General features: G+C 34.5%; 1 protein-coding gene across 1 annotated transcript in view; it reads right to left on the reverse strand.

Annotated features, from left to right (window-relative positions):
• Positions 1-27,754, reverse strand: part of ETFA (electron transfer flavoprotein subunit alpha) — a 74,504-nt gene that overhangs the window by 33,999 nt on the left and 12,751 nt on the right. The window contains exons 2-9 of the mRNA XM_081290129.1: positions 23,096-23,242; positions 20,078-20,159; positions 19,899-19,981; positions 14,828-14,927; positions 13,213-13,323; positions 12,293-12,394; positions 10,906-10,974; positions 6,402-6,484 (exon numbers count right to left, since the gene is read on the reverse strand). Of these exons, the coding sequence (XP_081146255.1) occupies positions 6,402-6,484; positions 10,906-10,974; positions 12,293-12,394; positions 13,213-13,323; positions 14,828-14,927; positions 19,899-19,981; positions 20,078-20,159; positions 23,096-23,242 (777 nt within the window). The remainder of the gene's footprint in view (positions 1-6,401; positions 6,485-10,905; positions 10,975-12,292; positions 12,395-13,212; positions 13,324-14,827; positions 14,928-19,898; positions 19,982-20,077; positions 20,160-23,095; positions 23,243-27,754) is intronic.

Below are 27,754 nucleotides of genomic sequence, written 5' to 3' on the forward strand. Positions count from 1 at the left end.
GAGCCACTAAGGCTATGGGCAGGTGCCACTGTGCCCAGCTAATGTGGGGGTTTTTTAAATATTTTTTTTAGGTGTTGATGGACTTTTATTTTATTCATTTATTTATATGCTGTGCTGAGAATTGAACTCAGTGCCTCACACATGCTAGGCAAGTGCTCTACCACTGAGCCACAATCCCAGACCTGTTTTTTTTTTTTTTTTATATAATAATAAATGTGTTAACATTTGGAAGATATGAATAATTCAGTAAATCATCATTTTCTAAATGAACAATGTATAAAGTCACAAAATAGTAAAAGACTCATTCAAAGTGTAAGACACACCAGTGGATTTCAATTTAAGAGTATGAAAAGTACACTGATGTGGTGTCAGATTCTATACTACAAATAAACTTTAGGAAACTAATATATGTCAAGTTTGGATACAATAAGTAAAGAATATTCATGATTATCTAAAAATGGTATCAAAATACTTCTTCTTTTTGTAAAGATCTATCTGTGTGATGCTAGATTTTCCTCATACTTTTCAAACCAATATATAATACCACCGGAAGCAGAAATGAGAATTAAGCCAGAAATCAAGCCAAAAATATAAAATGGTAGTACTATTCTCATTAAAGATGTTATTTATGTAACAAACACTTTTATTATTTTCAAATAAGTTAGAAAATATTTAAATTTTTCTGTTTTAATTTAATACAATAAATATTGATAGATATGATACACATCAACAAATGCCATACACAACCCAAAAATAAGAGGTCCTATACATATGATGAAACAGGAAAAGTTGTGAAATATAATCACAAAAGAAACCAGTCCTCAAATTACTGAGATTTAGAATTAGCATATGTGGGTTTTAAAGCAGCTATCTATGGTCAAGCATCTAAGGGAAAAGATATTTATAATGATTGCACAAAAGAAATATCAGCAGAGAAATAAAAAATTTAAAAACAACCAATAAAAAACCTAGAACTTAAAGAGAAACATACCCCACGTACATCATAATCAAACTTCTAAAAGTGAAAGATAAAAGAAAATCTTGAAAGCAACAAAGAAATACATAGAGAAGAATAATACACATGATGAATGAATTCTCATTAGGAAAAAAATAAGACACCAGAAGATAATGGAACAATGTGTTCCAAATACTAGGGAAAAATCCACCTGAAAGTCTATGTCTAGGAAAATGTCTTTGAAGTAGGAAGTTGTAATAAAGATATATTCAGATTAATGAAAACAGTTTATTACTGTCATACCGGTACTACAAGAAATGGGGAAGTTCCTCAGACTGGAAGGAAATGATATAAGAAGGAAACTCATTTTCAGATGGAATTAGGACTACCAGAATGGTAAATATGTGGTAATAAATATAAAAAGTATCTTCTCCTATCTTAATTTCTTGAAAATATACAGAATGTTTAATATAAAAACTAGTATTGGGCTGGGGATGTGGCTCAAGCGGTAGTGCTCTCGCCTGGCATGCGTGTGGCCGAGGTTCGATCCTCAGCACCACATACAAACAGAGATGTTGTGTCCACCGAAAACTGAAAAATAAATATTGAAATTCATTATCTCTCTCTCTCTCTCTCTCTCTCTCTCTTTAAAAAAAAACTAGTATTAGTGGGCTAGAGTTATGGCTCGGTGGTAGAGCACCTGACTAGCATGCATGAGGCACTGGGTTCGATTCTTAGCACCATATATAAATAAATACAAGGTGCAACAACAACTAAAAAAAAAAAAATTAAAGGGCTAGGGTTATGGCTCAGTGGCAGAGCATTTACATAGCACATATGAGGCACTGTGTTCAATCCTCAGCATGACATAAAAATAAATAAAGGTATTGTGTCTATCTATAACTAAAAATTTATTTTAAAGAAAGTAAAAAGAAAAAAAAAACTAGTTTGGGGAAAGAACTGTCAGAAAAGAAAGGCTCATGAAGACCCAGAAGTAGTTCACATTCCTAGTGGAAACAGTGGAACGCCTCATAATTAATGGGACATTATGCAGAGTACTCTAAGGGACTGGCTCAGCAGAAAGGAAAAGTTAGTCATAGATTAAAGGCAGTTGCTCTGCTCGAACATAATGAAGCTCAAAGGCAAAATTTAAAAGGATCAAACTGCTTCAAGTAACTTCAACTGCATCTCAGCTCAAGAATGCATACAGAAATACACAAATGTCCAGCATTCTCCAAAGTAGAATGCACAATGTCTGGCATCCAAGAAAAAATTTACAGGCATGAAAAGGTGCAGTAAAATATGACTCATAATAAAAATTCAACTGACATCTATCCCAAAATGAAAAAGATGAGAGAACTGGCAAAGTGGTATATGAAAATTATAACAAGATTCTGAATGTTCAAGAAAGTAAAGATTGAAAATGTTAGGCAGAGATAAAAAGACCAAATCAAACTTCTAGAGATTAAAAACTATAATGTCTGAGATTAATATATATAGTAATATATATAATGTATATATTAATTTTGATGTTTCAAATAAAGTCGACTTTAAGACAAAGATAAAGAGATAAAGAGAGGAATACATAATGACAAATGGATCCATATTATCAGGAGGACAATAATCATTAATATACAAATGCCCAATGATAAGAGTTTCAAAATACATCAAGCAAGAACTGGTAGAATTAAAGTAAGAAACAAAAATTTCACAATCATGGTTGGAGATTTTAATACCTTCTCCCAGTCATCTATGGTATAACTAGACAAAAATAATTCAATAGGACATGTAAGATATATAGTAGTCATCAGGAAACATTTTCTGGAAAGGGTTAGATAGTAAATACTTTGGGTTCTGTGTAGTTCTAGAATCTCTGTCATAACTACCCAACTTTTCTGTTGTACAGCTAAGGCAGCCACAGAAAAATAAGGACATGAATGATCATGGCTGTATACTTCAACAAACTTCATGTACAAAAACAGGTAGCAGTCCAGATTTGGCCTGTTGACTAATATTCACAGAACATCACACCTGACAAGCGCAAAATACACATTCTTTCTCAGAGCACACATTATGTTCACCAAAATAGTGCCTATGTTGGGACATAAAATAAATCTAAATAAATTTTAAGACTAAAACATAGTAAGAGCTATTCTCTGAATACTATGAAATTAAATTTGAAATCCATAACAGAAAGATATCTAGGAAAAAACTACAAATATCTAGAAAGCAAATTTTTCTAAATTAGAAAATACTTTGAGGGGCTGGGGTTGTGGCTCAGTGGTTGAGTGCTCGCCTAGCATGCATGAGACAACTGGGTTCGATCCTCAGAACCACATAAATGTGAAATAAAGATATTATGTCCACTAAAACCTAAAAAATAAATATTAAAAAAAATACTTTGAGATGAACAACACAGCAAAATTTGGGAAATGCAGCTAAATGGGTGCTTAGAGAAAAGTAGGCAGCTTTATTATTTACATTTAAAAGCAAGAAAAATACAAAATTAATAGAAGCATAGTAAACCCAAATTATAAGGAAGAAATAAAAAATATAAATTAATAAAATGGAAAATGGGTAAAGAATGGAAAACAATTAACAAGCATGGAAGTTGGTTCATTGTTGGTATAACTGTTCTGGAAAAACTGGCAATTCCTCAGAAGGTTAAACATTAAGTTACCATATGATTCATCAATTTCATTCCTAGGTATATAAATAAGAGAAATGAAAACATGTGCACACAAATGTGTACATGAATGTTCACAGTAACATTATTTATAATAGTTAAGAAGTATAAACAACACAGATGTCCACCAAGTGATGAATGGATAAATAAAATGATACAAAGAAATACTATTTGTCAATAAAAAGGAATGCTACATAGATGAATCTTCAAAACATCATACTAAATAGGAAGAAAATGCAAAAAAACCAAATATTCTGATTTCATATAAATAAAATAAAAAACTTCAAATAAATAAAATATTCTGACTTCATATATAAAAAGCAAATCTGCATGCACAGAAAGTAGATTAGCAAATTGCCCAGAGTAGGGGAGTTGGAAAGAAAATATGTATGGAGTTTCTTTTTGTTGTTGTTGTTGTTGTAAATTGTTACAATATCTTTATTTATTTATTTTTATGTGGTGCTGAGGATCAAACCCAGTGCCTCACACTTGCTAGGCATGTACTCTACCACTGAGCTACAACCCCAGCGCCTGGAGTTTCTTTTTGAAGTAATGAAAATGATCTGAAACTGAGTATACCACTCCACGAATACAAAAAAAAACAAAACAAAACACTAAATTTAAACACTTTATATGGGTGAACTGTATAATATGTGAATTACATTTCAATAAAGGTATTATTTTTTTATATTTATTTTTTAGTTTTTGGTGGACACAACATCTTTATTTTATCTTTATGTGGTGCTGAGGATTGAACCCAGTGCCCCGCGCATGCCAGGTAAGTGCGCTACCGCTTGAGCCACATCCCCAGCCCCAAATATTTTTTTTAAAAAAAGGTTTGTTCTGTTCTTGAAAGTCTTCTGGAAATTTGAGATTATTAAAAAAAAATTAGAATTAAAAAAAAAAAGATACACACAAAATATCCATACCTAACTCCAGAGTTAATAAATCAGAATTCTCTGGGGAGTGTATGACTTACATTAAAGTCTTCAATGTATTTAATATATATATTTTCCTTATCAAAAAATTTAATAATTCTATATTCATAAGAGCAATGTTGGATAAAGCTGATTCTATGAATTAATTCCATACAAAAAAGGATGCTACCAGTTACTCCCTGCCCTCTGTTATTAAACAACCACAAAAGCTCGTTTTCTGACAAAATAAGTAAAAGTCTGTCACCTCAACTCTGAATTTCTTGTAGAAGTATTTTTTATTAGGAGAGCTGATGATCCTTTATTCAGGCCTGAAGATGTCTACTCATGTAAGACTGGACAAGCAAGATTTCCACAAAAAATATATGTGTGCCACACCTAATTAAATGCCATGGAAGGCTCAAGCTCATCTGCTCAATAAATCCACTCTCACAGCCAGACTAATGTAGTGTGACAAGCAAGCAGGTCACATGGTGTTTTGACTTAATTTATGAATAGTTTTAGTGCCTGTATTAAGTTTTGAGATCTTACCTGACTTCAAATGAGCTGAATAACAAAAAGAAGCCAAAAGAAGAAAGACGCTTCACTGGACTTTATCGAAATTAAAATAAACTCAGGATACATATCTGCCAAATAATTTGTACACTTTATGTAAAGAACTCTTAAAAAGAAACAATAAGAAACAAATAGCCCAATTTTAAAGGGCAAAAGACTTAAGCAGATAGTTCAAAACAAACTTCAAAGATAAGCCTTTAAAAACTATGCTATTTTGAAATTTTCAGTGAATAGGGCACTGAGATATATTTTTTAAATGGATATGATTTAATATCTTGTTTTGAAGTAATAAAAAACACATTTTGCGGGCTGGGGCTGGGGCTGAGCAGCAGAATGCTTGCCTAGCACGTGTGAGGTACAGGGTTTGGTCCCTAGCACTACATAAAAAAAAAAGTAAACAAAGATAAAGGTCTAAAAATGTTTTTAAAAAACATACACACTTTGCTTTTAATTACATAAAACACATTTTCTCATGCAATAAAGGTTTAAACTGGCTGAAAATAAGGTTCACTAAAAACTGTTATTACCTAATAAATGTGAGCAGTCATTAGATATTATTTGTGAATTTTGAAATCAAAATTTCCTACTGTGCAAGTTTTGGGAAGATTTAACTCAGGAAGTAACATTCTAGTATCACTTATCTACATGAATCAGAATTTTACTACAAATGTAGAAATAAACTAGGTGTTCAAGAAGATATAAGATATAAGACAAAAATTGTCTTATATAAGATATAAGACAAAAATTGTCATTCACAGCTCCCAACTGCAAAATCCCTGGCTTCATTAAAAGAGGTTATAATTTTTACTGATTGATTTTATACTCTAAAGGCTTTCTGGCAAACAATATGAATTTACAAAGTCAAGTTAATAATAAAATAATGATGGGAATATAGCTCTTGCCTAGCATGTGCAAAGCCTTAAGTTGAATTCTCAGCACTGTATATATACACACAAAAAGTAACAACAATAACAATAATAAAATGCTACTTTTGTAAGTTTCATAGTTAATGTTATGATATGATTTCATTTAATGAAATGTTCTGCTGGTCTGAAAAATTTGAAAAATAATTCTGGTTTAAAAACTACTAAACATTTTATTGAGATCAAGAAATCTGCAGACCTTGTAGGAAGGAGACATCCACACTGGGCATGGCAAACTGCTCTGAAACATTTAGTAAGGTATAAATCACTGAGATTATTGTTCAACAAATACATACAGTGCTTATCCCCACAGAATTCTGCATGCCATATTTTATGGCAATACTTACTGGTGCTACTATTTTTCCTGTCTGACCAACTTGCATGTCATTGGGAACAAAGCCAGCATCAACAGCAGCACGGGAAGCACCAACTAAGGAGGGAAAAAGGGTAATTTTTTTTCAAGCTTTATTATTTACCTAGTGATATATTCAACAATTGCAAACAAAGACATTAATAAGTTAGAAACATCTATTATAAAGGACTTACTTTTGAGAAAATCCCTGTCATGAGAATTCTAAATACTAATAGTACATTTTCCAAGAAAATACCTTCTACTTAATACACACAAATTTCAGATTTTGAATTTGACTTCTTTTGCTTGCTTTATCAAAAAGGCATTCATAAAACCTACATTATAATCCTATAGGATGTCACTATATAATGCTCCTTTAAAAAGTAATAACTTTAATAAGTAATAACTTCACAACTTTTGAATAAAGGTACTAAAATATTAATATCTCTTATGACCAGATGAAGAATTCTATATAACACAAGATAAAAGTTTAACCAATGCTTGCTCTCAAATAAGCAAATAAAAATTTAACTGGTTTTCTATCCTTATTCAATAGGAGTCAATAAGGAAACTTATCCTTAGAGTAAAACCACTCCTTCCCTCTGCAAGAATCAAGGATGAACCTCAGGCCTCTTCATCACTGGCTAGAGAGGACAAGAGGGAGCAATAGACAATATAACTCACTACCCCCATCACTCTCAGGCTCACCACCACTCTCTCTCTCTAGAGTCAGCCAGGACTAATCACATCCTACCCTTAAGACATCCTGCAAGAAGCCCCAGACTAGCCCAAGACCTTCATAATTCCTACACTGCTCCTTGTAGCACTTTTCAAGCTCCCTAATCTGCAGGCATCTTTTATTCCTCCTCAATTCTAGGAACCCAGAACTGTGATTTCTGAAATTCATCCCGACATCAGCAAGCCAAAATTCTTTTTTTTTTTTCCTGTTCTAACTAAAACATACATATTCCCTGAGGACACCAACTTCCCTGCAATCCTCTCCAGCTGAGGTAGCTTTGTCTGCCACCACCTTCATAACACTGGGCCTGGAGGTGGGACTTAGAAAATTCTTCCTCTTTCCACCATAAAAGCCTTCAGCTATGAAGCTCATGTCATCAGATTATGCCACCCTTTACTACTGTGTCATTGTCTATCAACCCGTAGGTCAATCCCCTTCATTTTACAATGACTATTCTGGGTAATTATTATCCTCTGCAACCATCTCGATTTCACTGATTTTCTGTATTGGTTTCCTGTTTTCAATTTCACCCATTTATACTCTAATTTTTATTTATTATTTATTTCTGCCTACTTTGGATTTGATTTGCTCTTCTTTTTCTTGTTTCCAAAGGTAGAAGCTCTGATGAGTGGTTTTTTTAGCTTCTAATATTTGCATTCAGTACTATAAAAGACCCTCTCAGGACTACTTAGTCACATTTTGATGTCTTCATTTTTACTTAGTTCAAAATATTTTAAAATATCTCTGGATATTTCTTCATTTATTCCTGTGTTACTTAAAAGTGTGTTCTTCCACCTTCAGGTATTGAGGATTTCCCAACTACCCTTCTGTTATTAATTTTTAGTTAAAATTCACGGTAGTTTGAGAAAAGACATGGTGTGGTCTCTATTCTTAAATTTGTTAAGGTGTGATTTACAGCTCAGAATGTGGTTTACCTTGGTGAATGATCTATATGAACTTGAGAAGAGTGTGTTGTTGGATGAATCTACAGATAACAATTATATCCAGATGATAGATGGAATTGAATTCAACTGTGCCCTTAACTGATTTTCTTGCCAACTAGCTTTGTCCATTTCTGAAAACAGGCTGAAGATTGAAGTCTCCAACATCTATTTCTCCTTAAATTCTATCAGTTGAGGGGGTTTGTCCTTTTGATTTTTTTTTTTTTTTTTTGGTTCTAAGGATTGAACCCAGGTCCTCATATATGCTTAAGCAAGCATGCTGCCAAGCACTCTACTACTGAGCTACATCCCCAGGCCTTTTTTAAAATTTTATTTTGAGACAGAATTTCATTTGCTAAGTTGCCCAGACTGGCTTCAAACTTGAGATTTTCTTGCCTCGGCCTCCAAATTAGCAGGGGTTACATGTATGCAACACCAGGCCCAGCTTAAATGCATTTTTAAAAAATATTTATTTTTTAGTTGCAGTTGGATACAAGACCTTTATTTTATTTTTATGTGGTGCTGAGGATCTAATCCAGCACCCCACGTGTGCTAGGCAAGTGCTCTACCGTAGACGCCACAGCCCCAGCCCCCTTTCTTAGCTCTTAATCTTACAGTGTCTATGGCTTAGTTTTGGTAATGCCTTTTTTTTTTTTTTAATTGACATCCACTCCCTGATTTTATCCAATCTGGTGGCTTTAAATACCATCAAAATGTCACCAATTCCCAAATTTATAACACCAGCCCAAATTTCTCCAATGAACTTCACATTCCTATACCAAATGATTAACTGACATCTCTACATGTCTGTCTTAGACATCTCAAAATTTGATATGCCCAAAACTGAACTCATGATCTTTCTTTCTGGAAACTCTTCCACTTGTGGTTTCCCCATCTCAGCTAATCGCAACTAACTACAGCCTATCAACATCTAGGATACTTTCTCTCATAATCCAAATCTGATCTGTTGGGAAACCCTGATGGCTCTACCTTCAAGTATATATATCCAAACTAGCTATTTCTCCTCATATCTACTGCCATTATTCTGGTCCAGGAGCCTATCAGTATCTCTCACCTCCTAATTTGATCTCTCTGTTACTACATTCATCCCTCTACACCTTATTCTCAAAATTGCAGCTGAAGTGATCCTTTCAAAATGTATTTGGGGCTGGGGCTGGGGCTGGGGCTGTAGCTCAGTGGTAGAATGCCTGCCTCGCACGTGTAAGGCACTGGGTTTGATACTCAGCATCACATTAAAAATAAATAAATAAATAAAGATAAAATTTTTAAAGAAAAAAAATTTTTAAATACATTTGCTCATGACACTCTTCTACTCAAACCTTCCAATAGTTCCCCATTTTATTCAGAGAAAAGCAACTTCCTTACAATGGCCTATGATGGCCCTGAGTGATCTAGCCCCACTATCACCTCCCAATCTTATGTCCTATTACTTTCTCTTTTGCATTTTAAATTCCAACTCTGGACTCCTTGCTACTCACCAAAAAGGTCAGATTTTTCCTACCTTTAACAGGCTTTTTACATGTTACTGGTCCTCTACCTAAACTATCTCCCTCAGAGGTGCTCATAGCTACAACCCCAGCCCACATATTCACTTCTTAATCCCCAGAATTTGTCAATCTTAAGTAGGTGGCAGCAGGTAAGATATAAAGTTCAGGATCTTGGGACAAGGAGCTTATCCTGGATTATCTAGGTGGGCCCAAGATGTACATGTACACTAATAACAGGGATGTAGATAAAGACCCAGATGCATAGAGAAAGTGATATGAAGACAGAAGCAGAGATTGGAGTGATGTTGCCAGAAGCCCAGGAACACTGGGGCAATGACCAGAAGCTGGAAAATAAGAAATTATCTACCCCAGAAAAAAGAGAGTCTCTATGGGGGAGTATGGCCTTGACAACACCTTGATTTCAACATACTCCTGGCCTCCAGAACAATGAGAGAACAACTTTGTTATTTTAAGCCATCAAGTTTGCAGTAATTTGTTACAGTAGCCAAAAGAAACTAATACAGGGTATGTCTTATCCAAATAGAGACCTAATTTCCACAAGGGCAGATACTTTTATTTATTTTGTTCACTGCTATTTTCTTAGGTCCTAAAATAGTGCCAGCCTTATGGCAAACATTTAATAAATATTTGTTCAATGCAACAATGAATGAAATAAACATCCTCAAACACCAAACTGGTTATAAAGAATCAGGATTAAAGTAATTATTATTTTGATGGGTATGTATATTACATAAGGAAAGCATAGAAAAACTGTAAATTATCCATGAAATCCTTAAAATGTGAGAAAGACAGATTTTTTAATAAAATAAAAATATGGTAATTGTATAATTTAAAACTAATGAAATATTTTAGATTTTTCGAAAAAAATTCCATCTCATTGATGTACTTTTAATAAGTCTTTCTTTTCTGTAAATAATTAATGATAATTCTGAAACAACTTTAAATGTTCTTCTATTTGTGTATTAGACTACCCAAAAGATGAAATAACAAAAAATTCCTGAATCTGTATCAGGCACTGAAAGTGACCTTTCAGTATTTTAAAAGTGAAAAACAAATAAATGAACTAGTAAGATTTGGCAAATGTAAGAATAAAAGTACTAGGACATCCTCTTCTCACTGAATTCTAGATCATTTATTGGAAGGCCTAAGAAAAATTATTTCAGAGGAAAAAACCTGAAAACCACAGAAAATAAAATAGCTTGCAGCTGTGAGTCACTTATACGTAAATGAGTAATAAAGAAAAATGTTTCCAACAAAAAGGCAATATCATTCTACTGAAAATAACTTTACCTGCAGCATGAAGTTGATCTGCCAAGTCATACAATAGCTTAAAATTTTCTCCACTCTTCAAACCCCGACCTCATTTTAAAAAAGAATAAAAAAAACCAGTAAATATAAACTCTGTTCCATAAAAATTTCGATATTTTTGCATACCTGAATAAATTTTCAAATTATATAATTGCTATATTATGCAAACCATGTCCTCAGTAAAACCTTTTCTGACTTCTATGAAACCGATATATTTCTCCTACAAAGTATTCAATGCTGCTACAACTAATTAGCTACTTAAGCAACAGAGTAATCTCCAATATCTATTCTTCCCACTAGAAAGAAAACTCTTCAACTTCAGGTTCCATATCTGTCTAGGTTACTACTATATTTGCAGTATTTGGTAAAATTCAGTATGTAGTATTCAATAAATATATTCTGAGTGACTGAATGAGGTTATTTGGATGGAAGTCACCCACTAAACTTTAAACTCTTTGAGAGTAAGAACACTTTTCCATGTCATTTTTATTTCTCCAGGCATTTTCTACAAGCCTGGCATAGAACAAATACTTCATAAACATTTCCTGAATATGTAAGTGAATAAATAGGTCAAATATATCTTTTTCAAAAAATTAAATTTTTCTTCTCAATGTCACTTGCAATAGAAAGGTATCTGGGAGACTAATTATTTTGTTTGATGTTTAATTTGTAAAGATTTTAAAATCACAGTAGTTATGGCTGGGGTTATGACTCAGTGGTAGAGCACTTTCCTAGCATGTGTGAGGCACTGGGTTCGATCCTCAACACCACATATAAATAAATAAAAAATTAAGGTACATCAACGAACTAAAAAATATTTTTAAAAAGTCCTTATTTTTTTCAAAATGTCAGGCTATGTTTTTTTTTAAAAAAAGGAGCATAATACACAAAAAGAAGCAAGTCTTGTGCAATATTAAGTTTTGATATTAAACATTAAGAACCTTTCAAAGTGTTATAACAAAGACCTAAACAACCCCGGAAGTCCTTTGAAAGCAGAATGAAGGAGCAGCATTATATGCAAAATGGCAATGAGGGTCCAACAGTTTTTCTATGATTCAGAAGCTAATCATGCACTGCAGAATAACATGGAAGTCTATCAGTAAGACAAATTATTAAGTGGCAAAGTTAGAGATGAGATTTGTACCATGCTCCCCCTGGTGCCAATGACATAGATGTGCAACAGAAAATCCAAATTGTGTATTAAGCTCATAGTTTTATTTTCCTTAATTGGTAAAATGGGAACAATACTTGCAATATCAGCTTCTTACATTTAGAGGGGAAAAAAACCTGCTCTGCTTTAAAATAACTACTTTAAAAAATTAAAATATTGCGAAGTTTAGTCATCTTCTAAGATTAATATTGTACTTACCACCAGACACCACTACTTTGGCACCAGTTAGCTCTGGTCGATCACTTTTCGTTAACTTCTGGTCAAGCCACTCTGACATTCCCACTGGTGAAGTACTTGATGCTACATACATTGATACATATGATAAAAAAACTGATAATAATTTCAAGTCCTAAAATAATTATTTTTAAGAGAAACACAAATATATAATTCCATGAAATTTAAGTTTATTAATTACTCTGAATTTTCTGTGTTCTTAAATTTCATTTTATTTGATTATGAAAAGTCTTAAGAGGACAAGACTCTAGGCTTTGCCTCATTAGCTATAAGAAAAATCATTTAATTCTCTGAGTCAATCTATAAAAATCAAAAAATCTCTCTATGGGGTTCAAATAAGACGCTATCTATGATAAAATGCACCCCCATGTATTTGCCATTATTACATTATTCTATTATATTGAATCATTCAAATATTATAATTAGAAATAGTGAGAAGAAAGTAAAAAGTCATGGGGCTGGGGTTGTGGCTCATCAGTGGAGCACTTGCCTAGCATGTGCGACTGCTGGGTTCAATCTTCAGAAGAAAGAAAGAAAGGAAGAAAGAAAGAGTAAAAAGTCCTAACATCAATGTAACAGATTAATCTTGATAGACCTCCTCTTTCACTCTCTTGATCTACCAAAGCACTATTTTAGTACCAAACATGATGTGAAAAAGACATAATTGTTTCTTATTTTTGAATAACCTTGGGAATATCATTTAGATATAACTTTTAAGAACTCTGCATTAGCAATTTAACCAGAAGTCATCTCTTATCTAATGGAATCTATGAACTAAAAAACAAGGAAAAAAATAGTTTCCTATGGGGTTGGAAATGTAGCTCAGTGATAGAATGTAGGCCATGAGGCCCTGGATTGAATTGGGATTGGGGGGAATCACTCACCCTTTTCTGAACTGGCACTACCTCCACTTGTTGCTGCAGCTTCAAAAGATGTTCCTCGGACAGAAAACACCTTCACTTTCTCATCACACTTCACTGTACATAAAGCATTTCCTGAAACATACAAATTATTTTTTTGAAAGCAACCACAAAAGGTAAAACACAAATATTCCTTCCAGGCTCAGAATTTACTTCAGAAAGAAAAGGCGATAAATATATATGGACCAGTTGTTTTCTATCTCTAATAAGTAGAGGAAAAAGAGGACTATAAGTCTGAAGAGGGCTGGGGTTGTAGTTCAGCAGAAGAGCGCTCTCCTAGCACGTGCAAGGCCCTGGGTTCGATCCTCAGCACCACATAAAAATAAATAAATAAATAAAGGCATTGTGTCCAACTACACCTAAAAAAAAAAAAAGGACTGAAGAAATAGCTGGGCATGGTGGCACATGCCTGTAATCCCAGTGACTTGGGAGGCTGAGGCACAAGGATTGCAAATTCAAGACCAGCCTCAGCAACTTACTGAGGCCCTCAGCTACTTAGAGATACTTTATCTCAAAAAAGAGTGAAAAAATGTATCAGTGGATATCAGTACAACTCCTATTGTCTTTAAAAACAGGACAGGTGCTGACAGCCTGGAAGCAAGAAATTGAAACACTGGAATAGTCACACTAAGAATATAAACAAACAGGAGGGGCTGGGGTTGTGGCTCAGCAGAAGAGTGCTCGCTTAACACGTGTGAGGCCCTGAGTTTGATCCTCAGCACCACATTAAAATAAATTTAAAAATAAAGGTATAATACCTTTGTGTCCAACTACAACTAAAAAATAAATATAATTTTTAAAAAGAATATGAACAAAAAGAAATATTGAACAAAGCTTCTTTCTCTTAAAAACACACATTCAGTAACTTAAAAATATGAGCTGAAACAACTTAATGAGATTGTAGCTGCTATGCAGGCTGAAGGAGGATATATATATATATATATATATATATATATATATAAACACTTTAGGACATAAAAAACAAGTTCAGATGGACCAAGATTTTAAAAGGATTTAAGACATTTCTTATGGATTAGCAATCACATTTAGAATTACCTAAACAATGATCAAATATTTGCCCTCAAATGTTACTAAAGATGAAAGGTCTGATTTGAAAACTGACCATTTACACAGAAACATACAAGTTTGATCAGATGGAACAAAGAGTTCTCCATCTTCTCCAACCCCACCAGAGACCAGTGTGCTCAGTAAAAAATCAATCAACTAAACAGGCACTGAAATGAATTTCTTAATGTACATGGAAATGGAGTAGGAAAAGCAAAGAAGATTGAGAATGCTATTAAAAAAAAAGTTTTGCTTTCTCAGATGTCACTTATAAAATAAATTGAATCTAATTCTTATTGACTACTGGGAAAAAAATCTCATTCTGCAAACTGAATGGGCAGGCAGGAAAGCACTGGGATCTCAGAGAAAATGCCATGTCATGAGCCAGCAGCAATGCTAGAGTAAGACGATCCATTTAAAGCATAGTATGGCTTTAGAACACATCTTCAAGACTTGTTTATACTTTCTAACTGAAATTTAACACGTTGATTAATTATCTTTCTTGGGAACTCACCTGCATAAATAGTTCTCACAAATGTGTCAGGTGACTTGATTGCAATGATGTCAGAAATTGGGGCAACATCAAGTTTTGCTGCTATTCTGGGCAGAAGGTTCTAAAAGGAAAATGAGCTGTGAGTTACACACATACATACTGGTGGATGGCTATAAATTATGAGCAATGACATCTTCCAAATATATATTCAGTAGAAATTTTAAATCAAATATTTCATATTTTACATGCATATTTGCATATACTACATTGTCAAGCACAGCTTTTTGGATAGACTTTGAAAGCAAGTGACTGCCTACCATTACTCTAACTGGAGTTGTACGCATTTTACAGCAGTAAGTCAACTAAATTCAGTATGTTAAATTATGACTATTTGCTTTAATAAATATCGAAGTGTGACAGTTATGGATCACTGAATTTAGAAAAATTTAGAAGAATCAAATTTTCAAATACTTTAAAAGACTATTCTTGGATTTATTTACTAATGGATATGAGAGAAAATATTTCAGCAGACATTTCACTTGTTTTTGAAGTTATGATTTCATAAAAAGATCAAAACGAACCTGAACCAAGTAGCCTATGTATTATATATAAAAAAAGAACAACAAAACACAAGTATATATCTGGAATTAATTAACATCTCTGGAATTAATATATGTGCTAATTTTTCTCTCAAAGAAAAAAGAAAGATCCTGGTCAGGATCTTTGTGAAAGTCATGATCTCTCCAGGCCTCAGTATCTTCATCTCATAATGAAGATAATCTCTACACTTCTACTTTAAAGCTCTAGGACCTAAAGCTCTAAAACAAAAGTTAGTTAATGAAGAATGAATCCAGTACTTTCTGGATTCAAGTTCTTTTGTGTATGTAATTTTTTTAAAGTGAGATGCTATGATTTGATTATACAAATAGAAAAGCTGAACCATACACTGATTTCCCCCAAATACCTTAGTTCTTACTCCTGAACTTAGTACAATACTGCACCGAGTGGGCACAATCTCAATATCATCATTCAAGTTCCTCTCTGTTCTCTAACAAATCTCCCAGTACTGTCCTGTAATTACTACTTTACTCTGCCTCCTTTCACATGCATGTAAAATTACACTATATTAAGTGGCCCTAACATGCATTTTATTTTAGAATAATTTTAATATATGGTTTATATTATCCTCAAATAGATTTTTGGGGCTGTGCCTTCTATTTCTCATGTTCCTCTCCCATATCTAACAAGTGGTTCTCTATAAACTGATGATAACAAGGGTTGACAGAATGAGTTAATTTCCCTCCTGCTATTTTTCCAATATGAGAGGTTTTCTAATTTCCATTTTATCATTACCTATATTACACAGTAACTTTCTTACAACTGTAAAAAAAAAAAAAAAAAAGAGCTACTGAGAAGTATCTTAATTTGTAAAACCTCAATGAGAAAAAAATTAAGATCTCACAGAAAAAAAAAAAGAGTTTGGGAAAACAATTAGAGTGCCATTAAATATAGTTCTAATTTAGTTAAATGAAAGGTTTTAGAAGACATCTACTTTATTTTTTTTCATTTTTTAATATTTATTTTTTAGTTATAGGTGGACACAATATTTTTATTTTATTTTTATGTGGTGCTGAGGATCGAACCCAGTGCCTCATGCATGCCTCACTAAGTTGCTAGGGCTGGCTTTGAACTCATGATCCTCCTGCCTCAGCCTCCTGAGCAGCTAGGATGACAGGAATGCACCACTGTGCCTAGCTAGACTATACATCTTTTAAAGTTTTAGAACTTTCTTAATTGCTTGAAATGCAATATCTTTTGTACTTTAAATGTTCTTTGTTTAAAAAAAATCATCCTGGTGCTTAAAATCATGTTTTTCTGGGTCTGTCTTCTATCTAAATACCTGAGAGTGGATGGAATATGGATAAAACTATGTCTTTTTTAAAAGTACACTGACTTTTGATAGTGTAGGTTTGACCACATGGCTCCTGAGAAGAAAAAGAAAAAAGTGTTCTTTCCTTAAACAAAAAAATGAGATCCCCAAAATTCTAGCATACCAATATAAAAGTGTATCACCTTAAAGCCATAGTTGGTGTTATAATTTTGATCTTAAATGTCCCACAAAGACATCTGCTGAAGGCTTAGTCATCAGCCTGTGGCAGTATTGTGAGGTGGGAGAACCTTTAAGAGGAAAATTGTTGGGGTTGTGCCCTTGAAAAACATATTGGAACCCCTACTTGTCCTTCTTTATCTTTTTAAATCCTAGCTGGCAGTTCTGTCCCACAGTGTGCTCCCCACCAAAATGTTCAGCACTATGACAGGCCCAAAGGGACTGGGTCAACAATCAGAGACTGAAATCTCTGAAACCATAAGCCAAAAAAATCATTCTTCCTTTTAAGTTGATTTTCTCAAGTATTTTGTCACAGCAACAGAAAATTAACAGTTGGTAAAGGAACATAACAGATTTATTTAGCTTCTTCTAATGGACTCTTTTATCCTTCCAAGCCCATTTACAGTCTGTGGTATCAGCTTCTATTATGTGATCCTTATTCTCAAAACTCCCACCTGTCACAACACACTAGTCAAAGCCAGAGGATTAAAAACTAGCTACCAAGACACAAAAAAACACCCTTGCTTGGTCTATTTTGTAGGTAAACTGTCATCACAGAAACTCAAGATTTATAAAGTTCTTTAAATCATCCAACATAGAAACAATACTCTCAGAGATAGAATGGTCCACAGAGATCTTTTCACCCATCAGGTAGGGGCAGGGGAAGTGTTAAAATGTGTAATAGCAAGTTTTGGCAACTTAACTACATATATATATATACATATATATACACACATATGTATATATGTGTATGTGTATGTATGTGTATACACACACACACACACACACACACACACACACACACTAAAATACAGAGTTCTTAACCCACCTATTTCACTTCTAGAACTCTATTCTAAATAAATACCAGTGCACGTATTCAAAGATGATTGCACAGAGATGTTTCCTTGCAGCAAAGTCTGTAAATGCGAAGGACCCCCAAAAATCTAAGTATTCTTGGTTAAATATGGAATATTGATACAGCCACTTAAAAAAACAAAAACCCATACACATTATGAGCTTATATTTTCAAGACATACTCTTAAGTTAAAACTACTAGTCACAAAATACTTGGTGCTTTATTATCCATTTTAGAAGCAGAACTATATCTGAACATGTACAATTTTTAAATCTATAGAAAGAGACCTAAAACAATGCATAATTGCTAACAGTTATACTTCTAAAGAGGGAAGGATGAATTGGGAATAAGAAGATGGGACTCTCAAGCTTGGTGCTGCAGCACCACAACTGTAATCCCAATTACTCAGGAGGCTAAGGCATGAACATCACAAGTTTGAGGCCAGCCTCAACAATTTAACAAGGCCCTAAGCAATTTAGAGAGACTCTGTCTCAAAACAAAAAAAGGTTGGGGATATAGCTCATGGTAAAGTACCCCTGGATGGTTCAATCCTGGTATCAAAAAAAAAAGGAAGGTGGGACTTCATACCTTCCTTTCCATACTGCTATCCTATGTGCACCCTTTCTATGAATGTATTTGTGTATAACTTACTATTTTTTTAAGATTATAAACTATAGTTTAATGAAGATAGAATAAAAGAAAAGGGAGCTAAGATGATACGTGGCCAGAGAGAACAACAAAAATCCATGAACAAATTCTTGTTCTTCTGCTCCTCCCTCCCTCCCTTCCTCCTCCTCCTGTTTTTTTTTTTCCCCCTCGTAAAGATGAAGTCTTGCTACGTTGCCCAGACTGGCCTGAAAGTTTAATCCTTCTGCTTAGGCCTCCCAAGTAGATGGGATTACAGACACACACCACCATGCTCTGCTCTAAATATCCATCAGTCACACAAGTAAACCACTTTTTAAGATAGGTTACTAACAGGAATCTGCCTAGTGCCCATTAACAGATGAATGGATAAAGAAAATTTGATATATACATATACACATGGAGTTTTATTCAACTTTAAAGAAAAATAAAAGTGTCATTTGTAGGAAAATGGAAACAACTTAAAAGCATTATGTTCAGCAAAATAAGCAAAATTCAGGAGTCAAGTGTCTTATTTTCTCTCATATGTAGATGCTAGAGAGGAAAAAAGAAAAGAAGTGGGGGTGTCTTATGAAAAGCGAAGGAAGATCAATAAAGTAGAGGAAAGGGACCAGGGGGAGGGAGAAGGGAAAGGAAAGGGGAAATATTGTGTGCATGTATGCATATATAACAACAAATCCCACCATTATGTACAACTGTAATGCACCAAAACTAAATAAGGAACTTGGCATGGTGGCACATTCCTTTAATCCCAGCAACTCTGGAGGCTGAGAAAGGAGGATTACAAATTCGAAGACAATCTCAGCCAATTAGCAAGACTAAGCAACTTAGTGAGACCCTGTCTCAAAATAAAAAATAAAAAGGGCTGAGACTGTAGTTCCGTGACTGAGCACTCCTGAGTTCAATCCCTGGTACCAAAATATATGTTGAAAAAAAGATGGGTCACTAATAGAAACAACACACACATTCACACACACACATACACACACACACACACACAGAAATGAACTGTTTTTCAAATATTTTAAAACAAAAATAATTTAACAATGGCCTTAATAGAGTTTTCTCCAAGGCAAAATTTAAAATCGTAGAGTAGCATTCTCATATGACAAAATCTTGAGAGAACAAAAGAGATCTCTGTAACAAAATTTGAAAATATGTAAATGGCATTTTAACAGAAAATTTGACAAAAATTTTGAAAGAATAAAGTGTAGCAAAAGTACCCCATTAATGTGGATAAATCTAGATCACCTGTCTAAACAAAGTCTGTTGTACATTTTTTTAAAATGTTTTTTAGTTGTCAATGGACCTTTAAATTATTTATTTATATGCGGTGCTGAGAATAGAACCCAGTGCCTCACACATGCTAGGCAAGCACTATACCACTAAGCCAAAACCCCAGCCCCTGTTATACATTTTTAACACAATGAAATCTAACTCTTTCAAGTAGGTGACATGAGACTCCACATTCCCAGTCTTCTCACCTTTCCAAAGGCAGATGCTCCAGCACAGATATGTGTGTAATTGAATTGCTTCTGAGTTGCCAAAATCAATGGTGTTAGTTCCTCTGAGAATTAAACACATTTGATAAAAAAGCATCTCATAATATTTTCACATTCATATAATCAAGCATAACTCACACTTTTCCAATGCAAAACCTCACCTGGAAGGAGGCCTTTGTAAGCATCATGCTGAGCCACCAGAACTTTTGCTACACCTGCTACTTTACAGAGATCTTGTGCCACCTGTGATTAAAAGATAAGTTTCTAATCATCCATCTATCAGAAATATCCAAATAGAGGCACCATCAACAGCATAAAATTTTAACAGTTAACTACAAAAATCATTCCTATTAAAAGGGACACTTAGGAATAAAACAAATGTTGTTGTTTTATTTTTTTTATTTTTTTTTTTAAAGAGAGAGTGAGAGAGGAGAGAGAGAGAGAGAGAGAGGAGAGAGAGAGAGGAGAGAGAGAGAGAGAGAGAGAGAGAGAGAGAGAGAATTTTTAATATTTATTTTTTAGTTCTCGGCGGACACAACATCTTTGTTGGTATGTGGTGCTGAGGATCGAACCCAGGCTGCACGCGTGCCAGGCGAGCGCGCTACCGCTTGAGCCACATCCCCAGCCCTGTTTTATTTTTTTTTAATCCTTAAACAAAGAAAATCTTCTGCCAACTGATCTAAGTATTCACCTTACATAGACTTTTCTTTTAAAATATTTTTAGTTGTAAATGGACATGATACCTTTATTTTATTTATTTATTTTTATGTGATGCTGAGGATCAAACCCAGTGCCTCACACATGTTAGGCAAGTGTTCTAACACTGAGTCACAATCCCAGCCCCAACTTCTATCAACAAAGAATTTCAACAAAAATTCTACCTTGAAAAACAAAAGTACTAATTGATAAACCAAAATCAACATTGCTCTCTCTCATATTAATAATGCAGTCAATACATTTTAGAATTAGGGTTTCCTAAAGGTGAAAAACAAGTCTTAAACATCTTACTTTAAAATTCACTGCATCTTACTGGATATTAAAATTAATAATGCTGAGCAACAAATAAAATCTTATAATACAGCCTACTGTCAACTGCTGAGTTCTGCCCACATACATATATTTATCTATAATAAAACATTTGTCATATTTTCTTTTTTAATTTTTCATTTTTCCTCTTTGGAATCAAGATAGGTTTCTAAGGAAGCTTTTTGGCACTCAGATTTTCTATATATAGAAGGCAATCAGAATTCTCCCTTTTAGTATCTTTAATACAGCAGGATCAGTTTCTGTTTATCAGAGTCATACCAGACATATTACTATCTGCTTGTATACCTCCAAGATGATTCAGGGATCCACTGATGAGTGGGCATAAAAGGCTGTGCCCCCTTCCCACTCTCAATGGTCCAACAATATTCAATGAAGAAAGAATGCAACACAAAAGTCCACCTTCTGAAAGTACACTATCTTGTACAGGAGGCCCATTATTATGGATGCATCTGTATTTAGCTTCTCTAATTTTAAGAGAATTTCTAATTACAAAACCAAGTTAATTCCAAAGTAGCTATAGCTCCCTAGAAATAAAATGGGGACAGAGTTTTCCTATCAAATCTTCTCCCTCCCTCCCTCCCTCCCTTCCTTCCTTCCTTCCTTCCTTCCTTTCACCCAGAATGTTTTCCCACTGAGCCACATCTCCAGCCCTTTTTAAAAAATTTTTATTTAGAGACAGGGTCACACTGAGTTGCTTAGTGCCTTACTAAATTGCTGAGGCTGGCTTTGAACTTGCAATCCTCCTGCCTCGGCCTCCCAAGCTGCTGCACCACCATGCCTGGCTCAAATCTTTCTTTCTTTGGGTGGTGGGGGCAGGTACTGGGAATTGAACCCAGGGGCTCTCTATCACTGAACTGCATCCCCAGTCCTTTTTATTTTTATTTTGAAACAGGGTCTTGCTAAGTTGCTGAGGATCTCAAACTTGAGATCCTCCTACCTCAGCCTTCCAAGTCATTGGGATTACACATCTGTCCTATCTTTTATCTTCTGGCACCTCACAAAAGAATCACTTTCTATTTATGATAACTAGCAAAAAAAAAAAAAAATACAAAGTTGAAATTTGCCTACATTATTCATAGGCATTTGTTGTTTTCTTTAAGATTAGAACATGACATAACACTGTAACTAAGTAGATATCATTTCAAATATTGTTAAGACAATATTAGAATAATATTTAAAATTATAGCAAGACAAATCCAAAATTTGTATGTATCTGAAAATTGAGTAAACAAAAAAGATAGTTCAGCCATATTGTCAGATGTTGTGGTTAATATCAACTATATAAGATTCAATAAATGTTAATAGTTATTAGGTAATGAGTCCACATTAACCCTAAACCTGCTAGGATACGTTCTTTGAAAATACCAATTTCATATAAGGAATTACACTAGCATTCAGAACCTGAATTATCACATGCCCTGCATTGATAGTTTAGTAAAAAAATAAAATAAAATCGCCTAAGAAAAAACATACCCTGTCCAGATTTACTCTTCTAAGAGGTTCAAACTCTCAATCATCTACTTGGCTACTCCTTTAGAATATGAGAGGACTCAAATGGCATGAACATACTGAAGTACTCATTTTCACAGCAGCTCAGTGCACAGACCCTGCAACCCACATTACAGCATCTTTCCTGAGGGTTGGTTTTCAAAGTTTTCATTATCTTATTTATAACAATGACAATAACATTTTTTAGTACCAGCTATAATTTGGTAAGAATAATAAATTTGAATTCTCCTACCAATTAAAAATTAACACCCATGATACTTTGTCGAGATTTACCACTTTCAGGAATTAGAAGCAATTAGTAAGTATATTCATCAACACAAAAAGGGATTGGCTATTAACCTTTAAGGGGACTCAAATATTATCATTCTACTTGGTACCTGATGGCATATGATGATGCCAGTGGAACTAAATCAAGTATTCTACCTCATTCCAAAAGATAAAATGCTTAGTGAGCAAACCTTTTAGTTCCTTTTTCACACATAGTAATGGTTGTGACACTGGCCATTTAATGGGGATTAGAGCCCAGTTTGGGTTATAGTCCTCAGCATAATTCTCTGTTGCCATCTTTTCCTGTCTCTTGATGGAGATTATATTTGCTATGGCTGACCTTAAAAATTTCTCACCTTGTCACATTTGGTTCCAGCTACTAAGCAAGACACTTCACCTCCAAGATGTTTGGCTGCAGTGATGGTATTTAAGGTAATAGGTGCTAGAGAGTCATCTGCATGCTCAGCTATTACCAGGGTACTCTGAAATCGGAGCAATGAAGCCTAAAAAGGGGGGAAAAGAAAAAAAGTTATTCATAGGGTTTTTTTTTTTTACTCTAATTGTTAAGTTTCTGTGCTTTAAATAAAACTATTCTGTACTTAATACTCTGTAAATGTATTTCTGAAATACATTTATATCAATAGTAAAAACTGGGTTGTGTCTATCATTGTAATAATATTCTCACCTAATAAAAACTGAAATGCAGATAAGTTCTTTTTTATTTTTAGTTGTAGATGAACACAATATTTTTTATTGATTGATTGATTGTATGGTCTGAGGATCAAACCACACATGCAAGTCAAGCACTCCAGCACTAAGCTACAACTCCAGCCCCCCAGATGAGTTTTCTATTGCTAGAAAATGTTTAAAAATTATTTCAGGGGCTGGCGATGTGGCTCAAGCGGTAGCGCGCTCGCCTAGCGTGCGTGCGGCCCGGGTTCGATCCTCAGCACCACATACAAACGAAGATGTTGTGTCCGCCTAGAACTAAGAATAAATAAATGTTAAAAAAAAAATTATTTCAAACAATTTTGCCACTAGCCTATGTCCAATGTGTAACTGTTATATATACCTAAATTTAAAATCCTTAGATGGAAAATGTTAATCATGAGAGTAGGAACTGGTCAAATTCTACCACCAATTACACACTAAGGAGCACTATACTAAAGAGTATAATAAGTTCAGAAATAAAGGGTTTGAAAACAACTACTAAAGTTGATACTTTTTTTTTTTTTTTTTGTACCAAGGATTGAACCCAGGGGCACTTAGCCACTGAGTTACATCTCCAGCCCTATCTATTTATTTACTTATTTGTTTGTTTATTTGTTTATTTATTATTTAGAGACAGGGTCTCACTAAGTTGCTTAGGGCCTCTTTAAGTTGTTGAAAATTGTTTTGAACTTGTGATCTTCCTGCCTCAGACTCCCAAATTGCTGGGATTGTAGGTACGTGCTACCACATTTTGCACTAAAGTTGATTCCTATTGCTTTTAGCAAAAAACATTCAATACTAAAATTATAAAGGAAATCTATTTTTAAAATATGACAATAGCCAGGCATGGTGGTGCACACTATAATCCCAGCAGCTCAGGAAACTAAGGTAGGAGGATCGAGAATTCAAAGCCAGCCTCAGCAACTTAGTGAGGCACTAAGCAACTCAGTGAGACCCTGTCTCTAAATTAAAAATACAAAAAAGGGTTGGGGTGTGGTTCAGTGGTTATGTGCCTCTGAGCTCAATCCCCGATACCAAAAAAAAAAAAAAAAAAGAAAAAGAGAAAAGAAAAAAAAATGACAATAAACAGCAATTTTACTGGAATTTTAACTGCTCAAATATGCCTCTGAATTAAAAAAAAATACTTGTAGATAGTAACCCCCATGCTCAAAGATTTCACAAGAAATAAGACTTATGCATGTACATTATACAATAGAAGAATTTTTCAAATAATGAAGAGAAACAAAATGAAGTCTGCTGATCATGAAATACAGTCAAGGGAAGGAAAGGAAAGAAGTTTAGGTGTTTCTGTCATGTGAAAAGATGAGGAAGGTCAGCACTACAAGCTTTAGAACTACCCTTGTGGAAAATGGCACTATGAAATGAGAAAATGGAACTGAGAATCAAATGGCATGGTTGTGTAGTTTAATTCAGCAAAAATTTTCAGCTCTGGAGTTGGAATAAAGAAAGCATAGTAAGGGCTGGGGTTGTGGCTCAATGGTGGAGGGCTTGCCTAGCATGTGGGTGAGACGAAGGGTTCAATCAATCCCCAGCACCACATAAAAAATACTAAATAAAGGTATTGTGTCCATCTCCAACTAAAAAATTTAAAAAAAAAGCATAGTATGAAATTTACTCAAAGCTAGAAACTTACAAGGAGGGTCTGAAGGCAAGCCAGAATAAGACAATGGATAATACTGGTTACACAACTAATACGCAGTTTTCATAAAATTATGCTTTTTTCATTTATTATATTATAAATATCAATTGCTATGTTATCATATTCTTCACCTTTTTGTTATCATAGTATATAGGCTTACCATTGTAAGATCTGGATTATTCACAATATTTTATTATTATAAGCAATGCAGAGAAGACAATCCTCTTAATTAAATGTTTGTACTCAACCTCAACAGATGAAATTTCCTTCTGGTGTAGAACAGCCCTTCCTCTGACTGGAACTTGGCCCGTTTACTTATTCTGGAAACTTTGATTTCCTAAGCCAGATTCTATCCAACCTGCAGCAAGATGGATACCTCATTTCCCTAAACTACTTATCCCTACCACTTCATCCCCAGCCTTCTACACTTGCTTTACCCCCAAAGAACCAAGATCACGGCTAGGGCCCGAGACCCTAGGACATGCAACAAGAGGTAGAAATGCTTCAGGGTCACACTACCCTGAGGATGGAAGAAGAAAGAAGACATCATAGCAGGATGCAGTCACTACATTGTGGTACCAGTAGATGTCTTTTCTTATCTTTTTCTCACCTTATTGTTTACTCAAAGGTAGCAAGGAAACGACAGAAAATGAGAATTGCTTACTGCCAAATCAAGTTCCTGTTTATAGAACTTTTTTCTTTTTTTACAAATAAAAAATTTCTAGTAAGAAAGGAGGCAGCTCAAATTAAAAATTAGAAATCTACGGGGCTGGGGATGTGGCTCAAGCGGTAGCACGCTTGCCTGGCATGCGCGGGGCGCTGGGTTCGATCCTCAGCACCACATAAAAATAAAATAAAGATGTTGTGTCCACCTAAAACTAAAAAATAAGTATTTTTTTTAATAAATTAGAAATCTTTATGCACATCTCAAGATTCCTTTCTTGCTGGGTGCAGTGGGACACACCTGTAATCCCAGCAACTCAAGAGGCTGAGGCAGGAGGATCACAAGTTCCAGGTCAGCCTCAGCAACTTAGCAAGGCCCTGTCTCAAAATAAAAAATAAAAAGGACTGGGGCGGTGTCTCAGTAGTAAAGTGCCCCTGGGTTCAATTCCTAGTACCTGGCCCCCCCACAATTCCTTTCTTAAGACAAATTCCCAGAAATAGCTGATTAAGAAGAATAGGCAAGCTTTCAAGGCTTTTTATAAAGACTGATACAAATGGTTTGTCAAAACTCTTGTATTAGCCAGGCCTGTAATCCCAGCACACAGAAGGCTGAGGCAAGAGGATCATAAGTTTGAGGCCAGCCTGGGCAACTTAGTGACACCCTACCTCAAAAATAAATTAAAAACTGGGCTGGGGTTATGGCTCGGCGGTAGAGTGCTTGCTGAGCATGTGCAAGACTTTGGGTTCAATCCTCAGCACCATATAAAAATAGTAAGTAAAATAAAGGTATTGTGTCCAACTACAACTAAAAAATTAAAATTAGTTAATTAATTAATTAAAAATGTCAACAGTGGAGCTCAATGGTAAAGTGACCCAGTGTAGGGATTAGGGGGTGTTTGCCAATTCATAAGAATTCACAATTTCTAGAATGGAAAGAAGTTCTTGGAAAGCAAATACCATACCTGTTCATTTTTCTAGGCTCAACATCTAATACAATGTTACTCTTAAAATTTACATCTGAAGAATTAATTATATATTTTTTCTCTTTTAATCAGAAGAGCACAATATAAAAGACTTTCTAATTAAGAACCAATAACATAATTTATGATTTGACTATTTCATAAGAATTGCTAGTAACTATTACCAATATATATCAGACATCATATTTTTTATTATGTATCACACATCATTTACCATAAAAATTATGAGATTTCCATCACCATTTGAAGAATAAATCCAAGATTTGGTGGCAGAAGGCCCATATTTGCTGAAAATTATAGTTCTATCATAAAATAAGTTGGGTAGTTCTCATAAGGAAGTGTGAGACTTTTTTAAACTTCCAGTGAGAGTTGCATATGCTTTTTAAAAGATTGTTCAAAATTCAATTTCTAAGTAAACAACAAAATAATATAGTTGAGAACCCTTTCACATCAGGCACAGTGGCATATGCCTATAATCTCAGTGATTCAAGAGGCTGAGTCAGGAGGATCACAAGTTTGAGGCCAGCTTCAGCAACTTAGCAAGACTCTGTCTCAAACAAAAAATAAAAAAGGACTGGGGATGTAGCTTGGTGGTAAAGCATCCCTGGGTTCAATCCCCAGTAACAAAACAAAACAAAACAAAAAGCCAACCCTCAGTTCATCTAGCAGATCAGATTTTTACTAAAAAACCTACATACATCAAAAGGGCATGCTATATAATCAGTTGACTTATTTATTTATTTAGTGTGTGTGTGTGTGTGTGTGTGTGTGTGTGTGTGTGTGTGTGTGTGTGAGAGAGAGAGAGAGAGAGAGAGAGAGAGAGAGAGAGAGAGGGAGAGAGAGAGAGTCTGTGTTGTTTTCTTTTTGGTACCAGAAATTCAACCCAAAGGCATTCATCCACTGATTCCCATCCCCACCCCTTTTTTTATATTTTTATTTAGAGACAGGGTCCCTTTGAGTTTCTTAGGGTCTCATTAATTTGACGATGCTGGCTTTTAACT

The sequence above is a fragment of the Spermophilus citellus genome (genome assembly GCF_964194105.1).
Source record: "Spermophilus citellus genome assembly, chromosome: 4".
In the NCBI taxonomy this organism is placed as follows: Eukaryota; Metazoa; Chordata; class Mammalia; order Rodentia; family Sciuridae; genus Spermophilus; species Spermophilus citellus.